The 21,964-nt window shown below is 44.1% G+C and overlaps 2 protein-coding genes across 5 annotated transcripts in view; one reads left to right on the top strand and one right to left on the bottom strand.

Annotated features, from left to right (window-relative positions):
- The window catches only part of LOC111862386 (pituitary homeobox homolog Ptx1), a 134,782-nt gene extending 122,954 nt beyond the window's left edge, over positions 1 to 11,828 (top strand). For all 3 annotated transcript variants that reach the window (XM_023847726.2, XM_023847727.2, XM_033750648.1), the window contains one exon: positions 9,347 to 11,828. In XM_023847726.2, the coding sequence (XP_023703494.1) occupies positions 9,347 to 9,991 (645 nt within the window). In that variant the 3' untranslated portion in view covers positions 9,992 to 11,828. The remainder of the gene's footprint in view (positions 1 to 9,346) is intronic.
- Positions 1 to 21,964, bottom strand: part of LOC111862384 (cytochrome P450 4c3) — a 373,344-nt gene that overhangs the window by 269,139 nt on the left and 82,241 nt on the right. The window lies entirely within an intron of this gene.

Below are 21,964 nucleotides of genomic sequence, written 5' to 3' on the forward strand. Positions count from 1 at the left end.
CTCCGACATTTTCTAGAAAATCGGCTCATAGATGGCAGTGAGATTGTCAACCGCCCTTCACCCCAATGAAGGTTTCTGGTACTCATTTCTATTAGAGGATTACTCGACCCCAGGGCCATAGCGCGGCTGGAAGAATTGGGTCAGATGAAAACTTCAATGACCTCTAAAGGTAACGAACCCGCGACCTTCCGGCTTGTAGTATAGTGCCTCAACCAACTACGCTTCCGCGTGTCTCCTGTCTTCCCTCTGGATGTTATTTTTCGACACTCTCGGAAATCACACTATATAGGGCTGTGGGTCGAATGATACAATGATGGATGATGAATTGGAAAGGATTTCGAAGGAAGCGGTCATGGCCTAACCGAGATATTTCAGCATTTCTTTGGAGAATAAAGAAAACCGAAAAAGATTCGGTCAAGTTAGTCGGTGTTCTGGGCAAGATTCGAGTCGAGAACCCCTGGAATGAGAAGATTCTAAAGGATTCTGACATTCAGAATTACTGGGTTTTCCTACGTTTTGTATAGTCCGGCATTCTAAAACTAGAGAACATGTTTCGAAAACTTCATGTGTTCCCGTCCTCCATTAAGGGAGACACCTGCTCTGTTGGTTTCCTTAGAATAAGCTAACCAGTGATTGAGGTTAGCTCTTTCCAAAGGACCCTACAGAGTAGGTGTCTCCCCTTTCACCCGATGATGGAAACACATCCAGTTTCCGAAACATCGTGTCCAAAAGACCGGTAGCTATGAGACTTTGGAATAAGACGGTTTCGAGCGATATCGCAACGCTAACCCACCAGATGTCCCTGCCTTCATTTGTCCCTAAAGCGATTTCAGTTCAATTTTAAAAGTGTGGAGCGCGTTTGGAAGCGAAGTTATGAATTTTAACAGCATCTGCTATGGAAGCGAGGGTGGATCCGCGTCAATTAATGAACTAAATATTACGCTCTCGTCAGAAAATTATTGAATTCTGTTTTCAAACACTTCTGATGGTCATATGCAGGCGGTAAATTCAAACAGACTGTAGCATGTAGACCCGTTGCTATGTAATTACTCTATAAGCAAAGCCCGCTGCTAGGCAACGGCGGCAGAAGAAGGAAATATATGGCAGCCGCTGCTGAGTGACTGCTTGACAAACAAACGTGTTCGCATGATAACGATTTAACTAAAACGATGAACGATGTTTTCTACGCAGTCCGTGTCAAGGTGTTATAAACATGACAGTTGGAGTCATATATAGTGAAAAAGACAGAAATTTCAGTCACGTGCTATAAGTGCGATACATACACTTGACGAAAGGCCGAGCATGTTCATAAGAGACAACCCCATTTCTCGTGAGAGATGATGTTACATGAGGACTATTACAACAAATGTTCCTTTCAAAGGAAGTCTGGGAGTGAGTCTCAAGGGGCTTGGCGTCAAGGCGAACTGATTGACGGCACATCGCAGGTCATAAAGTAACTCTGACTCTGAATGAGTCAGTTGTGGGATATTCGCCAGCCGGTAATGACTTTAGCAGAGGAGATTGTTAGGATCCGCTATCAGGAAACGACTATTGAAGACATAGGATATCTTATGTGTGCTTCAGGTACAGCGCGACTCTCATAGATACTTGTAGTTACGAGTTGTGTGTACAAGTGGTCAATAGCTCCAATCACCGGTCCAAGCCCCGCCTATAGCCACTCCAACACAGGACTGTTGTTTCGTAACCTTACCTACAGAAGGTATGACGTATGGAGGTTCGTGGAATAGGCGTACGAGTGCTCTATATTCTATTATTTCTGCCTGAACCAAGAAACAGCCAGCGCAGGTCGGGTCCCGTTGTTCTGTGCTGCTAACCCAATCTGTTGGTTGCTTTATGCCGTCCCCGACGTTGTGTTGGGTGGCGAGGTAGGATTTTGGTGCAGATCCCAGTCAAAATCCTGGGGGTTTGCTTCGGGGTGAGAGCCAGTCCTTCTGGAGGGAGCACAGGCAAGTGTTGGGAAATCTGGCGCGGGTCTACCTGACGTTCCCACACCCTCCCCTCAACAGAATTCATTTTTAGTGAAGTGTCGCCTCTCCACCTGTTCTAGTTGATACACTGTTGAACGACGCGCTCTTGCAACAACAACAGAGCTCTCTATATATTCTGAGTCGTGACAGGGAGAATCAAGGCGTATCCTTGTAATACATAGATCATAGCCTTCTGAATTATGACATCGTATAGTCTGGTAGGTGGTAGCCAATACTTCGGAGTAACATCAGTCGGTGTACAGGCTACGCTACGGACTAGACGACCGAGGGTCGGGGTTCGGTTCCCGATATGGGCAAGAGATTTTCTCTTCTCTATGAGTGTTTCCATACTGGCTCTGGGGCCCACCCAACCTCCCACACAAAGGTGGTGGGGGTTGTATCCGAGGTTAAAACGACCTTGTCTTCAATCTGATCACTCAGCTCCATGTAGAGCTGAGGATAAAAATGGTGGAGCTATACCTCAAGTTCCCCATACTTCTTCAGGGCATCGTGCTTAATTAATGAAGCCCAGGGATAACTTTACCTTTTTTATATGTCTATTTACTTTGAAGGTACGAGCATCACGTTCAGTCATACAACATGCTGTTATACTACAGAGGATCATAATCCTTCTGCAGAGGTCACGACCACTTTTGTAGGCCTTCCCATATTAAACATGAAGCTCCCACATTCCCTTGTCTTCATAATTTCGTATTCCGTTGCTAAGATAACGTAAAATTGCCCAAACACGTTGATTAAGCTTCATGCTATTGAGACATATCGGAAAAGGAATTATAGATCCATGGATCAAACTGTACGCCCCATGCTTTAGAGCAAAGAGTCTCTGCTAGGCACTACACAGCAGGCAGGTTGGTACCGAGAGCAGTTCTGCAGTGGACACGACACACAGGCGCTATTCGTTCTTAATTTTATCACAACTCTTGTAGATTTCCTTACAATTTTCATTTCTTTTGTGAGATACGAAAATTGAGCTCTGCGTCCTCCGAAACGTCGGTTCGCACAAGATCTATACAGCGCCACATCCCAGAAGACGGCATTCTTCATAGTCACCGCCGTAGAAACCTCAAATTTTTACAATTTAAAAAGTTTGTATTTTGTTATATGCCCTGAAACTTAATGTTAGGGCCTGTGGAGCATGTCGGATAGTTATCACATTTCGCTTCATCAAATGTAGTCTCCTTACGGCGAAAGTTAGCCTCACAGAAGTCCGACACACTAAACTAACTAGGAGCTTTACCCCACTGGAAGATGATGGGTCCCTCTCATGAGTGTGCTCATTTTATCTGGCCACATAGGGAGCTAAAACCTATCATGCAATGGGGTGGAGGGGGACAACTGCCCGCTTAAAGAATCCGAAGACAAAATAATGTTACGGGCTACTGATCACGACCCCACTGGCAGGTCCCCCCAACCCCCGCCCCCCTTTTGCTTACTGCGGTGGTAATCAACAAGTGAAAGCCACGCCATCACTCATACTGAAGCAACAGTGACGTCACGGTCAGGGGAAGGGAAGTTTGATATTGTTATTCATGGCTCCCCTTGTGTTCGGTGGCTAAATGAGTCCACTCGGCCCCTTTGTTCTCCGCGGGGTGTCTTAATATTGGGATATATCCCGGTCAGATGAACGTCCATCAAGACACGAACAAAGTCATCAGCTTCAAACTGACCTGGCAATAAATCTCTGCTTGATGACGTATGGTGACCGCAGACTGCGAACTCTGTACAAACGTGAAACTTTCATTCATTCATCAGTGGCTCTACAGCCTCTTCCTTAGTTTCGGTAGGACTCCGTGGACGAGACTTCAGTCCGTCTCAAGACCCTTACCTAAACACAGACATCCATGCCTTTCAGTGGGACTCGAAACTACGATCCCAGCGTTCGAGAGAGCGAAGACGGTTCATGCCCTAAACCGAGCGGTCACCCAAATATGAAGCTACGTGAATGAAATATCTGTTTCTCTTTATGCAATGCTTGTCCTTAGCGGCGGAAGCAACCCTCTTTGAGTTTCAAGAAAGTTTAATGGATTGCATCTCTCCTCCATCAGTCCGTAGAAAAAGGGGAGAAAAAACTTCCGATATATTTGGTGCCTTCGGGGTTACGGGCCTGTGTGGTCTAGCAGTGGACTGCAAAATTTTGAAGGAATAAACCGCCTGTCTTCCCGAAAATATGTTCACTATGAAGAATTTTATTTTGTCGAATATAACGCCGTGCAGTATGTTGGGAGTTAACCGACGTTTCGGAGGAACATATCGCCTACATATCTACGGTCGGAAAATAATCCAAAAAACAAACCAGTTTGAAATCAGGTGACAAGCAGATATTTCACGCTGGTATCTGGCTTAGTTCTTTCTTCAAACCTGAAGATAGAGGCGATCGTTGGTTGATTTTCAATGGACTGAGCGGCGTTATAGCCCAGAAGATACAGCCCTTTATAATCAGACGTGTGAGAACCTCAGATCCAAACATTCCATCACTAGTTCTCAGAAGCTCACTTTACCTCACACAAGCCTTCACTGAGGCCTTCAGAAGCTCACTTTACCTCACACAAGCCTTCACTGAGGCCTTCAGAAGCTCACAACACTTCACATTGATTCAATTTGTGGCTTATTACAGCGGTTATCAGTATATCTGATTATATAACGTCGAGTGGTGGAATAAATTGGTACTAATGAAGTGAAAAATATATGGAAGGAAGTAGTAACAAGTAAATTTGAAATATATCCTAACATGAGATTCGAGGAACTTGAGAAAACCATGGAAACCTCAGTAGGGACGGCAGGCCTTTAGCTGACTACACGACGTCATAACTCAAAGCACTATACACCGGTGAGAACATCGAAACTCAAAACTCCGCCAATTAATATTTACGGTTAAAGAAACCTGCAGAATCACACCTCTTGCTCTGTTCTCAGTTTAATACTAATAATATTCAGAAAATAGTTCCCTGAGTGGTCACTAGCTTGCCACCTTCAGGCACTGCCCCTGGCGTAGTTTTCCTCTCTCGTCCGCTGACAACCTTTCCGCCATATTTGAGCCGATTGTCTAGATAATGTGGGACCCTCAACGTCTCACAACCCTATGGGCCTTCACGGCCTGGTACAGGGATAGCTTCACTTTTACGCCAGTCGGAACAGACACCTACAGACCAAGAAACAACGATAGAAAGTGGAGTACCAACAATTCAAATGTAACAGAGTTCTAGAAACCCGATCTGAGAAGGTGTGTTCCCAAACTTATCGTGAAGTTCAGGATACCCTCAGTGTATTGGGATACACTCACAGAGCTGAGAGATGTGTTCCTTCCACTCCTCTTGATCTGAGATCAGTGAACACTCTTAAGGAGCTGTCCAGTTTAGCAACAGAGCGCAAGTGGTTTCTGTTTACATTCCGTCAGGAAAAGTACACAGTAAAAGGGCGAGACAAGCAGTTCTCAGTAACGTTTTCCCTCACTGGTTTCTTTCTGCCACACAGAGAGAATTTCCTGTTTTTCTGTTGCTCTCAAAACTAAACCCGAAACCAAATCAACTACTACAAGTTTCTCTTATTTTGAAATGTTCTATCTTTTAGAATAAAATAATGTGTAATCTGGTCAAGGTCAACCGATGTTTCGGAGGAACATACCGTCTCCGTCTTCAGAACACTTCAGTAAGTCAAGTAAGAAACAAGCATGGGCCTGCTTACTGTTTCCTTCGCGCTATATTCTAACTTCTGGGATAAAATGACGTATAGTCTGAAGTCGACAGACGTTTCGGATAAACATATAGCCTCTATTTTCAGGGCTGAATAGTGAGCTAATCGAGGCACCAGCATTAAGCTGATTGCTGCTATTTCCTTTCTTGGCTTAATCTTCGATCATGAAGATGAAGGCGACATATTCCTCCGAAACGTCGATTGTCTTTCAACGGACTACAGACAGAACTCTTCATAACCACCGCTATAGGAACCCCACATCCTGCATGCCTAAGGAAATGTAAGCACAGAGTAACATCTCACGTGCACGTTAACTGATTCTAATCACAATGGGAATGTGGGAACGATCTTGACACCGTTTCCAGCATCTCACAACGGATCCCGCGGTTACACATGCGAACACACAGATGTGGAATTGATAACAATATGTTTGCAACCCTTAGTTTTCTGAGCGAGGAGCGGGGATAGCTCAGTCGGTATAGCAACTGGCTGCGGCCTGGGTGACCGAGGGGTCGGAGTCCGAGTCCCGGTAGGATCAAGAATTTTCTCTTCTCCACGTCGTGGCTCTGGGACCCACCCAGCCTCCTATCCAATGGGTACGGGGGCTCTTTCCCCGGGGGTATAGCGGCCGGGGCGTGAAGTTTACCAGTCACCTCCAGCTAATGCCGAAGGCAAGAAAATGTGGATCTATACATTCACTCCCCCACACACCTTCATGGAGTAGTGCTTAATTAGTTAAGCACAGGGACAACATTCCGGTCTAGAAAACCGAAATTAACGGCCGTGGGGATTCCTTGCGCTGACCATGCGACACCTTCTATCCCCTAAAATTGGCACTAACTTCGCCGAAAAGCGGCGGTCGCTCGGTCGGTATAGCTCGCTTACTCGATGGTAGGGAAGCAAACAACAGTGAGGTAGGACATTGCGCATACCAAAGTACGCGAAAATCCGTCCATTTAGTATAAAGTTAACAGAAACAGACGAATCTAAAAGGTGACTAACATTTAGTGAACCTGCAGGAAATAACAAAATGAAATAGCAATCCACTAGACAAGCTGTGAGTGCAGATTTTCGCCACGATGGTTAACTTAAAGAAACGAAATACTTTATCGCTAAGTGAAATTTTCATAAGCACTCTATAATGAGATATAAATAGCTGAGTTAGTGACGTTTCGCAACAAGCAGAGGGGCGGATGCCTCCAGCCGTGTTGCACAATCCACTCGCAACTCCTCGCTCACCCCCCCTACCCGCCCTACGAGCGCAACAGTAGCCCCCGGTAATAACAATGGGCTGGAAACAATTTTGCGAGTCAACATAGCAGACAGCAACGTGATTCACTATACAAAAAAAAAAAGACAAGTTTGTTTTGAAGAAGCTATAAAGGTTTTGACACCTGTATCTTTAGAATGTTGTAAGGGGAACGAGCCTAAACAAATATTGTACCATATTTTTAATATATTTGTATTTTCTATCGCTTGGTAAGATGAAGGGACTAAAAAGATTTGCAGTATTTGTTGTTATGTAGTATTGCATCCCACATATTTCGCAGGGGGCATCTAAACCAGCCCTGGTGTAACTGATAATATTGTAACGCACAGACATATTGCTAAGCAATGTCCACAACACAGGAGCGGTGTCTTCTCTGGTCCGCGCGATGACCGTTGATATACAACTGGCGATATATGAGGCCAACAATGGAGAGAGGTTGTGTTTTCTGCTATGGTTCGTGTCGAGTGTTTATAAAGGGCACGGAAGTTCGAGGAGCTAACCAAATACGTATCAGATACAATGCAGATAGTTAACCCTGCATCAACCTTCTTGGGGATCAGTTATGGAACTGCCCATGCTAAAACCTCCGGCCAAGATTTGTAATGTCCACTACTGGGCACCACATTTGTGAATGCCACCGCTGCTGAAGGCAAGAAGGAGACAGTGCTTACCGGGTTCTGTCACGTGGCTTCACCCTTCATTAATACTGAGGAATATCCGGAGACAGGTTTTAACTGATTTAGCTGAGTGTTTCCATGTAAGTTGCTGAAGATAATCTTAAAATAAGCCATGACTATATTTAGCCACATATTTCAAAATTCATAATCTACACTCGGCCTTCTATTTGACGTAATATAAGTTATTAAGTTGTGAACGAATTCTTACATAAACCAAGCAAAAGAACAGTGTCCCACTGTGCTGTATTACACTCTTGCTGTAAGCACTGTAGAAGCTGTCTGTACCCATAACTCTCGGGCTGCCAGAACCAATCAGAAGACTCGTTCATCTTCATTGTCGGCCGTACAATTAGACGCTCGGTTGCGCGCAGCCAGAGATGGGGTGTGGTGCGGAATATAGAGATGTAAGTGTTGCTACTGACAGGGATGGTTGGCGTCTAGCTGGGGTGAGTGGGGGTGTGAAAGGGACAGCACGGGATGGGAAAAGTTTTGTGACTTGAAGTAAGGAATATTTAGCGATACAGAGTTCGCCCTGAGAACGTGAACCCTCACAAGTATTCTTACACTGCCTCTTCTTCAAAATAAACATGGAATGAAGTCCCCCCCCCTTTCCAAAAAATAACCCAATGCTTCCATTTGAGAGCGTCCGGCATTCTGCTTCGCTCTCTATGAGTATAATTCTTATTTAAGTGTACATATTCTACCCGCATTTTACTGTTGGGTTTTAACATATGACTGGAAAGATTAAATCAAGGATGAACAAATGGCCGTAATATGTAGCACGGATTAAATATAAGAAATATATGGAATATTTAAAGAGAAAGGTAAAGCTGTTCCTGTTCTTGACCAATTAAACACCACGAAATGAAAACGCATGGGGAGTGGATATTTTCTTTACCTCAGCACTAGTTGTAGGTGAGTGGTCAGCTTCACGTCCCCGCAGCTTTATCCCCGAGGAAAGAGCCCTTGGTACCCATTGTATACAAGGATGGGTGGGTTCCAGAGCCGGTCTGAACGACGTTGAGAAGAGAACATTCTTGATCCTACCGAAACTATGTCGAACTCCGACTCCTCGGGCGTCCAGCCCTTAATCAGTCGCTCCACCGACTTCGCTATCCCGGCTCATATGGAATATTTTAGTCGTAAAAACTTAAGGGGTAAAATTATTTGAATGCGTGCATGAAGAAGGGTAGGTACAGGGGAAGCAGGATGGGCGTAGACTAGATTTTTTTTTCCTTGGCACTACAGCCCCAGTGGGCCTAGGCCTACCTCCATGAACTTCTCCGTTCACTTCGGTTTTTCTAGATCTTCGACATACAGTAGGACTCCTTGGGCGGGTGATCAGCTCGTTGCATGGCCTCTACCTTTACACAAACACAGAAAAACGCACACAAACATCCATGCCCTCAGTGGGATTCGAACCCACGATCCCGGCTTCCGAGCGAGCGAAGACAGTGCACGCCTTATACCGCTCGGCTACCGTGATCGGCCGTAGACTGGATTCATTTGGCTCAAAATACGGGCCACTTGTAGGCTCTTGTGAACACGGTAATGAACGTTTTGTTTCCATAAAAGTATGGTATTTCTTGATCAGATGAGCTACTTCTAGCTATTCAAGAGAACTTTGCTCCATGCAGTTACTCCTATCGATGCTACAAGAAAGATCATTGAAACGAGCGTTGTTCTGCTCAATGTTGCAGGTGTGGTTCAAGAACAGACGCGCCAAGTGGAGGAAGCGTGAACGCAACGCTATGAACGCTGCCGCGGCAGCCGCGGCCGATTTCAAGAACGGCTTCGGCACTCAGTTCAACGGTCTGATGCAGCCCTTTACTGATACAGACTCCTTGTATTCACCTTACCCTTACAATAACTGGGCATCTAAAGTACCCAGCCCCCTTGGCACCAAAAGCTTCCCCTGGTCAGTAAACCCACTCAGCTCCGTGGTACCCTCTAACCATCAAAGTTCCGTCAACTGCTTCAACGCGGCTGCCACCTCAGTGGCCGCTGCGGCGTCAATGACTTCGGGAACCGGTTCGATGCTTCCGGGCTCGATGACAACGAGTCTGAGCGGAGTGACGACGCCAACTGGAGGAGTGTCAGGTCCCGCGTGTCCCTATGCACCGCCCGCCACTCCGTACAGCATGTACCACCACCGCAGCAGCGAGCCCTGTAGTGCAATGTCATCAATAGGTGCATCCAGTATCGCCAGCCTTCGTCTGAAGGCAAAGCAACATTCTTCGAGTTTCGTCAGTACGTATTCTCCAGTGAGTCCCGCAGCCACCAGGTCCAACTCGACGGGCCTGTCCGCTTGCCAGTACGCCACAGTGGACAGGACGTCTGTCTGAAACGAGGATCTGCACTATGTCGGCCTCAGTGGTAACCTCAAACAGTCTTTTCTGTCGACTAGCGATCTGCTTCTGGACTGTGGTGCCACTGCGACCGGTATGGTGAACCATCGGACTATGCCCAACAGCAACAGTAGCAGCAACAGCAACAACAACAGAGAGGAAGACGAAGAGGAGGACAAGTCTCGTAGAGATCAGCATCACCACACTTCTTCTCTGAGTCCTGACCAGCAACCGCAGCATCACGGTACTTTGACACACGCGCGAGAGTAGCACGCAGGGCCGCAGTGTTCGGTATAGAGGCAATTCACTGAAGCTAGTCAAGAAAATAGACTAAACCAAAGAATACAAACTTTTGTATGTGAATATTATACTCGGTAATATACTACTTAGTTGGCTCAAAACACTACAAAGCAATTCGTAGAAGAGGCATAACTACAAATAACTAGGGCTGTAAAATTATTATGAGGTATCGTGTATCCTACCTAACATATATTATAAAAGTACAAAATTGTTGCGAAAATGGTGACCGGGCCCCGTTGCAACAAACTGAACCAAAGATATATCATAAATTTCAAATGGAGCAGATAAGCTTCAGGAAATGAAGAAAAGAGACAATAGTTTTCTGTATTTCTATTATAAAATCACTTCCATTATGGACATGTCACTTTACTCTTCGAAGAAAGTGCCAGTCGTGACGGTGTCAATATGGCAGCCCAGAGCCGGGTTTCGCTGTACACGTGCGGATACCGGAAGACTGACTGAACTTCTGAGTAAACCATAAAGAAACAATGCACTTGTGAAGAACACCACAGGTGAGGATATTTTATGAGACACAGCAATAGTTACCACTAATACAAAGAGAAAAATTAACGATTTCGATCTTAACTGTTTCGACTTGGTGTGCTCCTTATAAAAAGTAATATCCGTATGGGTGTGTGAAGTGTGCCGGAAATGCGACTGTTTGTGTATGTGTGTGTCTGTGTGTGTTCACATATTTCCGTTATTAATATTGATTATAAGTGTTGTACAAGAAAGTGGAAATGAACAATTGACTTTCATTTACAAAGAAAATCTCCATGCAAAAAAAGATGGTTGTTCTTATGATGAATGTTTCGTACCTGCATGCACACATTAATCGGCAAAGTTGTTTCTGGTCCTGTGCAATTCTCATTCGTTCCAGTCTACACACCGAGTTTCTACTCGTATACGCAGAAATCTTTTTCTTCGCCGTGTTTGAGGGGTCATGCATTAAAGCACGTTGGTTCAGAATCGCTTCTCGGAATTTACACGTATTTAGTGACATGCTATGTAAAAAGAATTCGTCCCTTTCCCAGCCACTGCGTGTCGTTGATGCTCGTGAAACTGTTGAACCATCCACTTCTAGTTCGTATTTCTGTAGCATAAATAGGTTTCTGCAAATTGGGAAGCACAGCAAATAACACAAAAATGTAGATTCTTTGGAATAGACTCGCAAGATTAATGGGTGAGCTAGTCTATTGATCCTATGGATACTGACAACCACATTGCTTTCTATGCCGTTTTGTACACAGTATGAAACTTTGATTTCCATAGAAGCTGGAGAATTTCTCAGTTGCTTGGTTAAGTCCTATCGAATTCTCAAGAACGTCTGTCTAATCCTCGGGGTAGGCAGAGGTTTGTGCAGGGGAGATGTAGCACGGGAATATTACAAGCAGCAGTATTTCCGACTGGGATACAACAAGCTGGAAAGTACTTTCTTAAAACTCAATGTCGGGTGAAGGTAAAAAAGAAAAGGAAATTTGTCCCAGCGTTTAACAAATTAAGCACTACGCCACGAAGGCTTATGTGGAGTGGATGTATAGAGCCACATTTTCTTGGCCTTGACACCAGTTGGAGGTGAGTGGTCAGTTTTACACCCCGGCAGCTTTACCCCTTGGAAAAGGGCCCCAGATTCCCATTACACAATGCCGGGCAGAATTATTAAACTTCTTTAAAATGTGTTGTCACTTGTTAATGAGTAGATTCGTGGTTTGGATTGATAACTGGGTTTGTTAAACACTTATAACTCTTGCTACAGGTAACTATAATCGCTTCACGGATCTTTACTTTCTAATAATTACTCTAACTCCACACGCCAAGTGTCAGTCTGTTATGTATTCTCTTCTGCCGCCGTGCTTACGCCTTTGCCGGCTCTCTACTAACTCACAATTGATCCCCAACTAGCCACTGGCTGACTGGCTGGCTGGCTGGCTGGCTGGCTGGCTGGCTGGCTGGCTGGCTGGCTGGCTGGTTGGCTCTTAAATTGCTGCTGGTCCTCGGCAGCACAATGTTCTTGGTTTCGGGTCCCATGGGACTTATAACCATATGTTACTCTCTAACAGCCCTGGGAGCCTTCCACACTCAACTGGTCATTTCGGCTGGTGGCCTCGTTATAGTATATCGGTACGGACCGCATAGGAAACACCATTTAAAAGAATCTCTTCTATTGTTGCGTGTTATTCGTTGCCTGCTTGTTTAATGACGTAGGAGCGTGTTCACTGTGCTATTGTCTAGAAATGGATGACTCATTTTAAACTATTCCGTCGTGTCACGGTATAAATTATGTGCAAACTACAAGAAACTGACAAAGTGTAAACTCAAATTGCCCGTATGCCCACTCAGGACGCCACGAAAGGAACACAGAATATGAGCAGATACAGTACCGTCAGTAATATATGGGGGACTGTGATCAGATTTACTTTTCACTGCTGGTTGATTCCTAGAAGTTACTCGTATTTGGAAGTTGTGACAGAGAACAATGTCTCTACCTTCAATACAAATCGATCTAGCTAACCCAAAGTGAATCATTCGAGTTCTTCGTGTATCCTAATGAGAACAATAGCCGTAATGATAAAATAGATAGCTTACCTCGCCGAATACAATCATGGTGCCCTAACGAGTATTAATGCGACGCTATGGACAATAACAAATTTAATACATTACATAAAATTATCTGTATATGTATGAAGCGAAAGTGAGCCGGAGAAGGAAGCAGATTCACATGTTCTCTTGACGCCCCTTTTGGGGTGTCGATATTTTCTGAGTGTGAATTTGAACCGTCGCTTTGGATGATGGCCCCTTTTTCAACTCATTTATTTGTAAATGACGGTACAATAATACACTAGTCTCGTGAGTTATGCAATTTCATTTCATAAACACACAAGTTACTGCTTACAGTTTCCGTCTTTCTAATCTTCAGCCTATCAGTTCTTCGTTATTCTCTGACAAACACTTCAGTTCCATGGACGAGCTGAATGCAGACCCGATCTCGTATAGTTTATAATTTCCTGTCTGGAGTAACATACTCGTATGATTACTGTTCGCTCTATGTTAACAGTCATGGCTAAGTTTATGTTTAAAATCAGAGAAAAAAAAAACATTTCGAATAATAATGACCTATCTTCTCCTTTACTGTCAATACAACCCTGTGTGGGTCCTAGCCTCCTCCATGGTTTCAAAAAAGGAAATGTTTCCTGAGTTGTCTGTTAAGCTCCATACACAAACCCCAACGTGGAGGACCTGGGACTATTCTTCGCCTGCTCCCTACCCTTCGACCTTTCTGGCATGGATGACCCTATCAGGAGCTTACGCTCCCATCTGCATAGCTCTGCGGGTCACTGAGGCGCGCAAACCACCTCTCCACGATAAGGGGGTAAACTTCGAGGAGGGGTGACGATATGTTGCTTCATATACATTGATGGTCAGTCTACGGATACTGATCTGAGAGATGAGTTTCAGTTACCCTCTAAATTGTAATCACTCTGGACAACATGAGGGTGTGACATGGCCTACAGTCATGTTAGAAAATTAACAGACTCTGACGAATCATATGCAAACCTAAAAACAAAAAAATAAATAACATCTGACATGTTTGTTTTAGTACTGCAAATAATTTATACCATCTTCACAATTTCGAGCCTCAATTCGTAATAATCTAAAACGTAAATCTAGAAATGTCCAGAAAGTTAAGATCTAATTAAATATTAACATTTAAAGTGCAAATTTCCGAAGTTTACCTGGAAAATGACACAGTATCTTATTAATTGCAATAGCTGCACTAAAATAAAATTATATGTATTATCCTTCTCTTCGCAGGTTAGGTAATTATTTGCCTGTACCGACCTCGAAATCATTTATCCAGTGCCTGCTTGTTGTCTCTCACAATTTATCCCTCGAATTTTTATTTCAATGTATTCGATATTAAATTAAAATCTGGTAATTAATCATTGCAAAGAAAGCTACTTTACAATTAACAAGAAATGTTTATAACTGTGAGAGATGTTACTGTCTGGATCCAATGTGGTCACCCGTGCACAATACATCCGTTTCCTCCACCTCCTCCTGTTAAACATTCTACCAAACTTCTGAAAACTTGAACATGTGCAATCACTAAACTTTATTAATAATTAATTAACAGTGAATTCTGTATAGACCTAGCAATATGAATATAAAAATATGCTAGTCCTTTAAAATTGTAATATTGTTCATGTATAAGGAATAACCATACATTACAAAATGTACCCTGAAAACTAATAATAGTCACGAAATATTTCATTTCCTTTTCCACTGTGTTATTTATTATTCTGTCACATTGTCTCCTACCAAAATGCAATCAGAGAACAGTGTCATGCTGATTATCCTCACTTCAGATTACAGGAAGGCGGTGCCCGGATCTGTACCGCAGCTGAGTTCGAGGTAAACGCCACATAGCGAGAAAACTTTCAACGCAGAGATAAACGTTAACAGACCCAAACCTTCAGAGGTCACTTTCCTCATGGCATAAATATTCAATCATGACCTTGTTTCTCACAGCGGTGATTATGAACGGATGGGACGCTATATAGTCCGGTAGAAGTTCACTGAAGTTTCGGGGGAAGTGACTGCCTCCATCTTCAGGGCCGACGATATGACTGATTCTTTCTCGTTGCTTCCTTAGAATTTGTTCAACTCAGAAGTTGAGAAATTACGTTCAACCAAATCGTTGGTAAAACTCTACCAGACTAGAAGGCGTCACATCACAGAAGATCTTCTGTGATTTTTTTCTCATTTCGAAAATAAATAACTTTGCAATAATATATAACTGAAGTCCCAACTAAAATATGGCTTCAAACAATAAGTCAACATTATAAAGTGTTTTACACTTAGTTTTGTACCTTTGATCAGCAACAGCACTACTAAGATAACTTAGTGAATTTAAGCACTGTGTGATTATCCGCAAGTAGTCACAAGTCACGCACGGTCACAGTGGCCGCTCAGTCTAAGGAATGAACCGTCTTCGCCCACTCGAACACTGGGATCATGGACTCGAATCCCGCTCGAGGCACGGATGTTTCTGTGCATTTATTCTGTGTGTAGGTAGCGGCCTTGCGACGGGCCGATCCCCCGTCTAAGGAGTCCTACCGACTGTGTATAGCATTAAGAAACTGAACAAGCGGCCCAGCTCCATAAGAACTGTGGGGTCATAGAGAGACAGTCAAAAGGTAAATGAAAACATCCGACATCCCCTATAGCCCTCAAAATAAAACTTATATTTTGGCCTATAGGAGAACGCAAAAATTGCAGATGTTTATATCGAGGTACAAGCCTGCCCTTATTTCAAAGGAGCCTTTCATATGAGCGTCAAATGACTTAAAACTGATGAAACACCAAAGTAAACTGGCTCGAAAGAAACCTCAATAGCACGTAGACCATAGGACCATCGCTGTGCTATGTACGCATAAGTTCGTGCTGCAGTAAACGCTAACTCACGTAACGAACTGAGTGATTAAGTTATTTAAATCTGACTCAGTTCCACTGATTTATGGCGAATAATCGACAGTCCAGAAATCACTTCATATCGTGAACCAAACAGAAAATTTTTGAACTAAACCCATTAAAATTTCTCTGATAATATTTCGTACAAGTTAGAGTCATATATTGATAAGGTCAGAAATCGGTCACAGTTACTTCTTCCGCATTCAGCGTTATACTCGCAGTTCTACTGATTTGTNAACGCTGACTGATCCCAGAGCATTAAAGTACTGGCCTATCTGAAGCGAAAGAGAACATGCATCCACTGGTACGTGTAGGTATTGTGTAGTTCGGAAGAATGGCTAAAGATGTACTCTTTGTAGTGGTTCGGATAGACGAATTAAAGAAAAGTAGTGCTACGATTATTAGCAAAGAAGTAGAATTTATGATTTTTAAATTGTATCCTTACCATTTTCTAGGTCACATAAGAGACATCTGGTTTAGACACGCTTGCCCTGTTGGTCTGTATTTATTTGTTATTTCAGATTACTGAAAGAACGAGCCCTGCCATGTGCATTTCTAACTACAGAAACTACAGTTTACATTGAAAACACTGTCAGAATATTGAATTAAGTAAAACATGCCTGGAAATTGTTATTATAGAAAAAAAGATAACAGGACGTGAAGGCCCATAGGGTTGTGAGACGTCGAGGCTCCCACACTTTCTAGACAATCGGCTCAAAGATGGCGGTAAGGTAATCAGCCTTACGCGCCGGCCGCCCTTTAACCCCAGGAAGATTTCTGATACTCATTTCTATTAGAGTCTGAGTCGACCCCAGGGCCGTAGACATCCATGCGTCGAGTGGGATTCGAAACTATGATTCCAGAGTTCGAGCGAGAGAAGACAGTTCATGTCTCAGGCAAGTGTCCCGGAAATGGCTTTGAAAAACCGAGACCAAAATTAAGATAATTATTTTCCCTGAAGGACAAGGTTCGCACAAATATCGGCCCGACTTCACCGCCCGTTCCGAAGGCACATATCAAACGGGTTGTTAGTAACGAAGTGACAAATGGGCAGAGGATTACAATATCACATCTGTAAATAAGGGTCGAAATTCCATCTTGGTATAATTCGAAGAGAATAGAAACGGAATATCGAGTTCCAGAACTCTCAATTAAAATTGCCCTTTCGTGACGTGTCAGGCGAGAACTAGAGGACTAGTGCCTCTATTTGTTATTTATATCCCATGATATTGCATAATCATTATTCTTTCATGTGGGAAACCGTGTGCTTCCAGCGTAGGAATCCAGTCCCCCCCCTCACCCCCACCATCGTAACATACATGTGTCTGTTAGTACAGCAGTATCCTGCCTGCAAGGAAAGGGGAGATATTAAGCGAGGGTTTCCATAGCTAAATGCAAAGACGGCGGGGGACACACAATTTTACATGTCACCTACGAGGGATTAAGGCGCGCCCCTTCGTGGGGACCCGCACAGTGCAGATATAATAATATGGAGGGGTGGGATTCGGTACTCTCTGCCCCGAAGCTGGTTCGGTCGGCATGAACTAACGCCCTGAAACAACACTGGTAAATATAGGCCTCTGCGCCATCCACTGAAAGAGTCAAGAAATTCTTATTTTGCCACAAAAATATCGTGACATCTAAACAACACCTGCAATATAAACGCGGCCAACAATTCTGGAACAGTGTTTTCTTTGTATCCGCGGTGACGCCACGTAACAGTGTGTAGTGGTCACGCGACCTGTTTTCTGTAGGTCCGTACCGAGTTCATTGCTAGGCTACAGTCAGAGCCAATGGACTTGCTGAGTAGCGATGACGTGACATGTGTTTTCTGCGCATGGTCCCTGCAAAGTGGTTATAAGAAGAGTTCGGCAGGACAGTAGCAGTAATGAAATAGAAGAGGTTTAATCTTGGATGTGGTCAAGCTTACGGCCGTTCAAGTGACTAGGCTGCGGTTGCAGCATAAGATACGTAAGATTATTTTTTATTGCTAGTGGGGTGGGACGAAGTCCCTTGTACTGGGACCATTTCTGGCCTATTGTACCAGATCCGTAAGAGAGACATGATCTACTCTGCAAAGCCTGTAGTGTCAGGGGACTTGTGAGTAGGGCAATAGCAAGAATTTTGCAGTAACGTTATATACGTGCGAAATCTACACTTGACGAAAGGCCAAGCATATTCGTAACGACAAACTCATCTTCTCGTCAGAGAGGATCTTACAAGGGTTCAGTTGGGGGAAAGAAATATCTCTGGTCATGTGTTTCAAGGGAATTGACGCCAAGACAAACTGATTGGCGGTAAGCCGCCAATCGTAAAGTAACTTTGACTTTGACTTTGACAGTAGCAGTAATACTAGACGGAGTTCAGTTGAGATCCGAGGTTCCGGGGAGATTGAACAAGAAACGACAAGAAGTCTTCATAATAATTTGAAGTGCTAATTTCTGTGTTGAAATCCGTTGCCAGGAGACGACTAGTGGAAAGTAAGAATCCTATTGCGTGTGCAGCGGTGGACTGGAAAGTGTGTCAATCAGCTACAGCGCTGTATTAATGGTAATTAGGAGAACTTGTAACTGAGTTGCTAATAAACCCAATCATCCGAACTGGAACCCGTTATTCGTCACGCCTAACCCCCTACACCCTACACCCTAAACCCTAAACCCTTCTGGGTTTCGTATGATTCTCAGAGTAGAGGGCGATTATGTCCTGAGGAATGATTAGTCGGTTAAACTTAGGAATGAGACGTTTTATGTTTTCCGTGAGCTATGAAATTAATCTTTAAGTGTTATAAGCACCATTCCGTGAAGACGCATGGAAGAATGACAGGATAGATCCATGCATTCTTAAATTCTGCTCAAGGACCGGAGGTGAATGGTTAGCTTCACAATCTCGCCACTTCATCCCCGGGGATAGAATTCCGGTATCCACTAGATAGGACGCTGAGTTACTTCAAGAAAAATTAACTCTGCCGTTGTTGGAAACCCAACAGCAAATCCTTCTCAGTCACGCCGATACGGTAGCCACTACAGTCGCCGTGTTACCCTGGCTCTAGAAGTCTAACGGGTAAAGCTATCCGTGTACTAGGCCATGGAGGCCCATACGGCTGTGAGACGTTGAGGGGCCCACATTATCTAGACAATCAGCTCAAAGATGGCGGTAAGGTTGTCAGCCTTACGCGCCGGCCGCACTTTACTCTCAAGGAAAATTATTTTATTAATTCCTGGTACTCATTTCTGTTAGAGGCTGAGTCAACCCCAGGGCCATAGTGCGGCTGGAAAGATTAGGGATCAACCAGAATTACATCAGTTTATTATCATTTATTGTCTTGAGTTTAACACGTCTGTTTTTTTTTCATTAGCTCAATGTTTCTCAACTCATGGGATGCGCCCATTTGGAGAAGATGACTGTCATCTGGCTGGAAGGAAAAGTATCAAAAAAAGGAAATCATTTGTAAACAAACTCCGTGGCTTGAGTCCGCTAGTGAACTATATCTACGGAGCGACCGCCGCTTGTCGGCGAAATTAGTGCCAGCTTTAGCGGATAGAGTGGGTCGCGAGGTCAGCGCAACGAGTCCCCACGGCCGTTAATCTCGGTTTTCTAGACCGGACAGGGAATCATTTAATCACATAAAATACACTTCCAAGAAACCACTCGTGCAGCTTCTCTTTGTTTCTAGCGGCATTTCTGCTGCCTTTAAGAGAAAGCAATAGAAAACAAACCATTACAAAGTCTTACATATTTAAGCTCTTAAGATTATCCGTTAATAATAAAATACTAAATGTATGAAATTATAAATTGCTCGCTGGACGGAGTTGCAGTGGTTGTGGTCTTGGTGTTTCACGGATACTCTGTGTTCCAAGTGGGAACAACATGAACAGAAGAAAAAGAAGAAGAAAGATTGCTATAAGAGGGGGTACGCTGTAGCGCAGTTGGTTGAGGCACTGTGCCACAATCCTGGAGGTTGCAGATTAGATTCGCGATGAGATCATTGGATTTTTCAATTTACGTAATCCTGCCAACTGTACAATGGCCTTGGGGCCGACCCAACTTCCAACAGAAATGAGCACCAGGAATTTTCCTGTGGGTAAAGAGCGGCCGGCGCGTAAAGCTGTCAACCTCACCGCCATCTATGAGCCTCGACGTGTCAAACCCTATGGGCCTCCATAGTCCATAGCTTTGTCGCTAGTATTATAGCAATTATATACAGCAACCACACGAAGCAGTTGATCTGCACAGACCCGCCGTCAGGCTTTTGACTTCAGTCACACTGGCTACACCAAACAGGACAAGACCGTGAATTCATTACGCATATCTTAGCTCCGTGTAGAAACTGTCCGCTGTTAGGTAACGACTCAATAAATACGTGTCCGCGGCAACGGGTAAGCAATCATCGGTAGAAGAGCTCACTGAGCTCCTCACGGACTGAACTCCCTCTGCCTTCCCCGTTAGTCCTCGTTACGTAGCTTCGGGTCGGACTGCATAGAAAATACCGCTTCAAACAGTTCCTCCGTTGTAGCGTCACTTGTTTGTTGCGAGAACTTCTTTATGAAGCCGGTACCTTGCAGCTGACGATTTCTTATGGCTCCATTATTCTGGCTTTCAAGCTTCCTATCGCAATATTTCTGACAAAATGACCTCTGGGTTAGTCAACTCACTGCCGTTCCTACAAGAGACACAAGTCATCCCTCCCTTGCGCAAGCGCCTTTGTGTTTCCTGTAACTGTGGACTGATCTGCTGAGAACAAACAGGAGCTGGGGGCCTTACATTGACACTTTCTCCCTTTCAAATTGCCTACGGGTACACAGATGCATAAATGATAAAAACAAACGCAGCATATTGAGGTTAGCCAATGTATTTATATGTTCTCATTTTGACTTCAGCTTGTAATCCGTCCCGATGCGATCGGATCTACATAATAATCGTTTAAGGGGGATGGAGTAAGCTGACTCACTAAATTAGCTTTCCGGGGGTGAGTGAGAGTGATGATTTGGTTTTAATAATCAAATCTAAGGGCGAGGGAAGTAACTGGCATATGGCACGGTATATCTGTACAAATGAATGCTTTAATACAACATTCACAAGCTTTAACCCCCACTCCTCTTGCAGGAAAAGCTAAACGATTGTAGAATCGTTTGTTTTTTCGCGAACCTGGGGGTGAAATTTGAATATGGGCCTTATTCGAGTTTCACTTGCTCTTTGCTAGCAAACTGTCACTTCTCGGTGACCGGAAAGTACACAGTAACCTTGTTCTGGACTGAGTTTCAGTCTTCACCGGGAGAACTGAGAGAAACAGCACGACAATCCCCACGGAAATGTTCATATATGCCAGATGAATCATTGTCAATATACATAATTCATAATTATTAATAAAAATATAAGTTGTTCCTGTGCTTTACTAACTAAGCAATGTGCCATGAAGGCGTATGGGGGTGGATGTATAGACCCATGTTTTCTTGTTCTCGGTACTAGTTTCAGGCGAGTGGTCAGCTTCACGCCCCTGCAGGTTTAACCCCGGGGAAATAGCCCCCCAGTACCCATTGGATAGGAGACTGGGTGGGCCTCAAAACCAGTCTGGACGTTCTGCAGAAGAGAAAATTCTTGACCCTACCGGGACTCGAACTCCGACCACTCGGTCTTCCAGCCAGTAGCCAGTCGCTGTACCGACTGCGCTAACCCGGCTCCATGGGATTAGTAATTACAATTATGTAATCGTAGTATGCGAAATTTTGTGATTATTTTCACATAATAATTTAATTTTAATTTTCTGTAGTCGGTATAGTGACTGGTTACGGGCTAGCCAGCTGAGGTCTTTCTATCTTCAGCCGAAAAATTATGTTCTCTTCTCCACAACTTTGAGAGCGACTCTGGGGCTCACCCAGCCTCCTGTTCAATAAATACCGGGTGGGTCCTTACCCGGGGGTTAAGCGGCCGGGCCGTGAAGCTGACAACTTAACTCTATATAGAACCGAAGTTAAGAATGATGGAGCTATAGCTTCCCTCCTATATAAATATTCATGGCGTGGTGCTTAATTAATTAAGCACAGGGACAACTTTGCCTTTGCATCCTGCCGCCCAGACAGGACAGACAAATGTGAGGCGTTGTATAGAAATATTGCCTCAAAGCACACAGCACAGGACATAACATTCCAGCGGCTCAGTGAAGGCAATAACTACAAAACAGTAGAATCTCACAATTTCAGA

This window comes from Cryptotermes secundus, unplaced genomic scaffold (assembly GCF_002891405.2).
Source record: "Cryptotermes secundus unplaced genomic scaffold, Csec_1.0 scaffold671, whole genome shotgun sequence".
Taxonomy (NCBI): Eukaryota; Metazoa; Arthropoda; class Insecta; order Blattodea; family Kalotermitidae; genus Cryptotermes; species Cryptotermes secundus.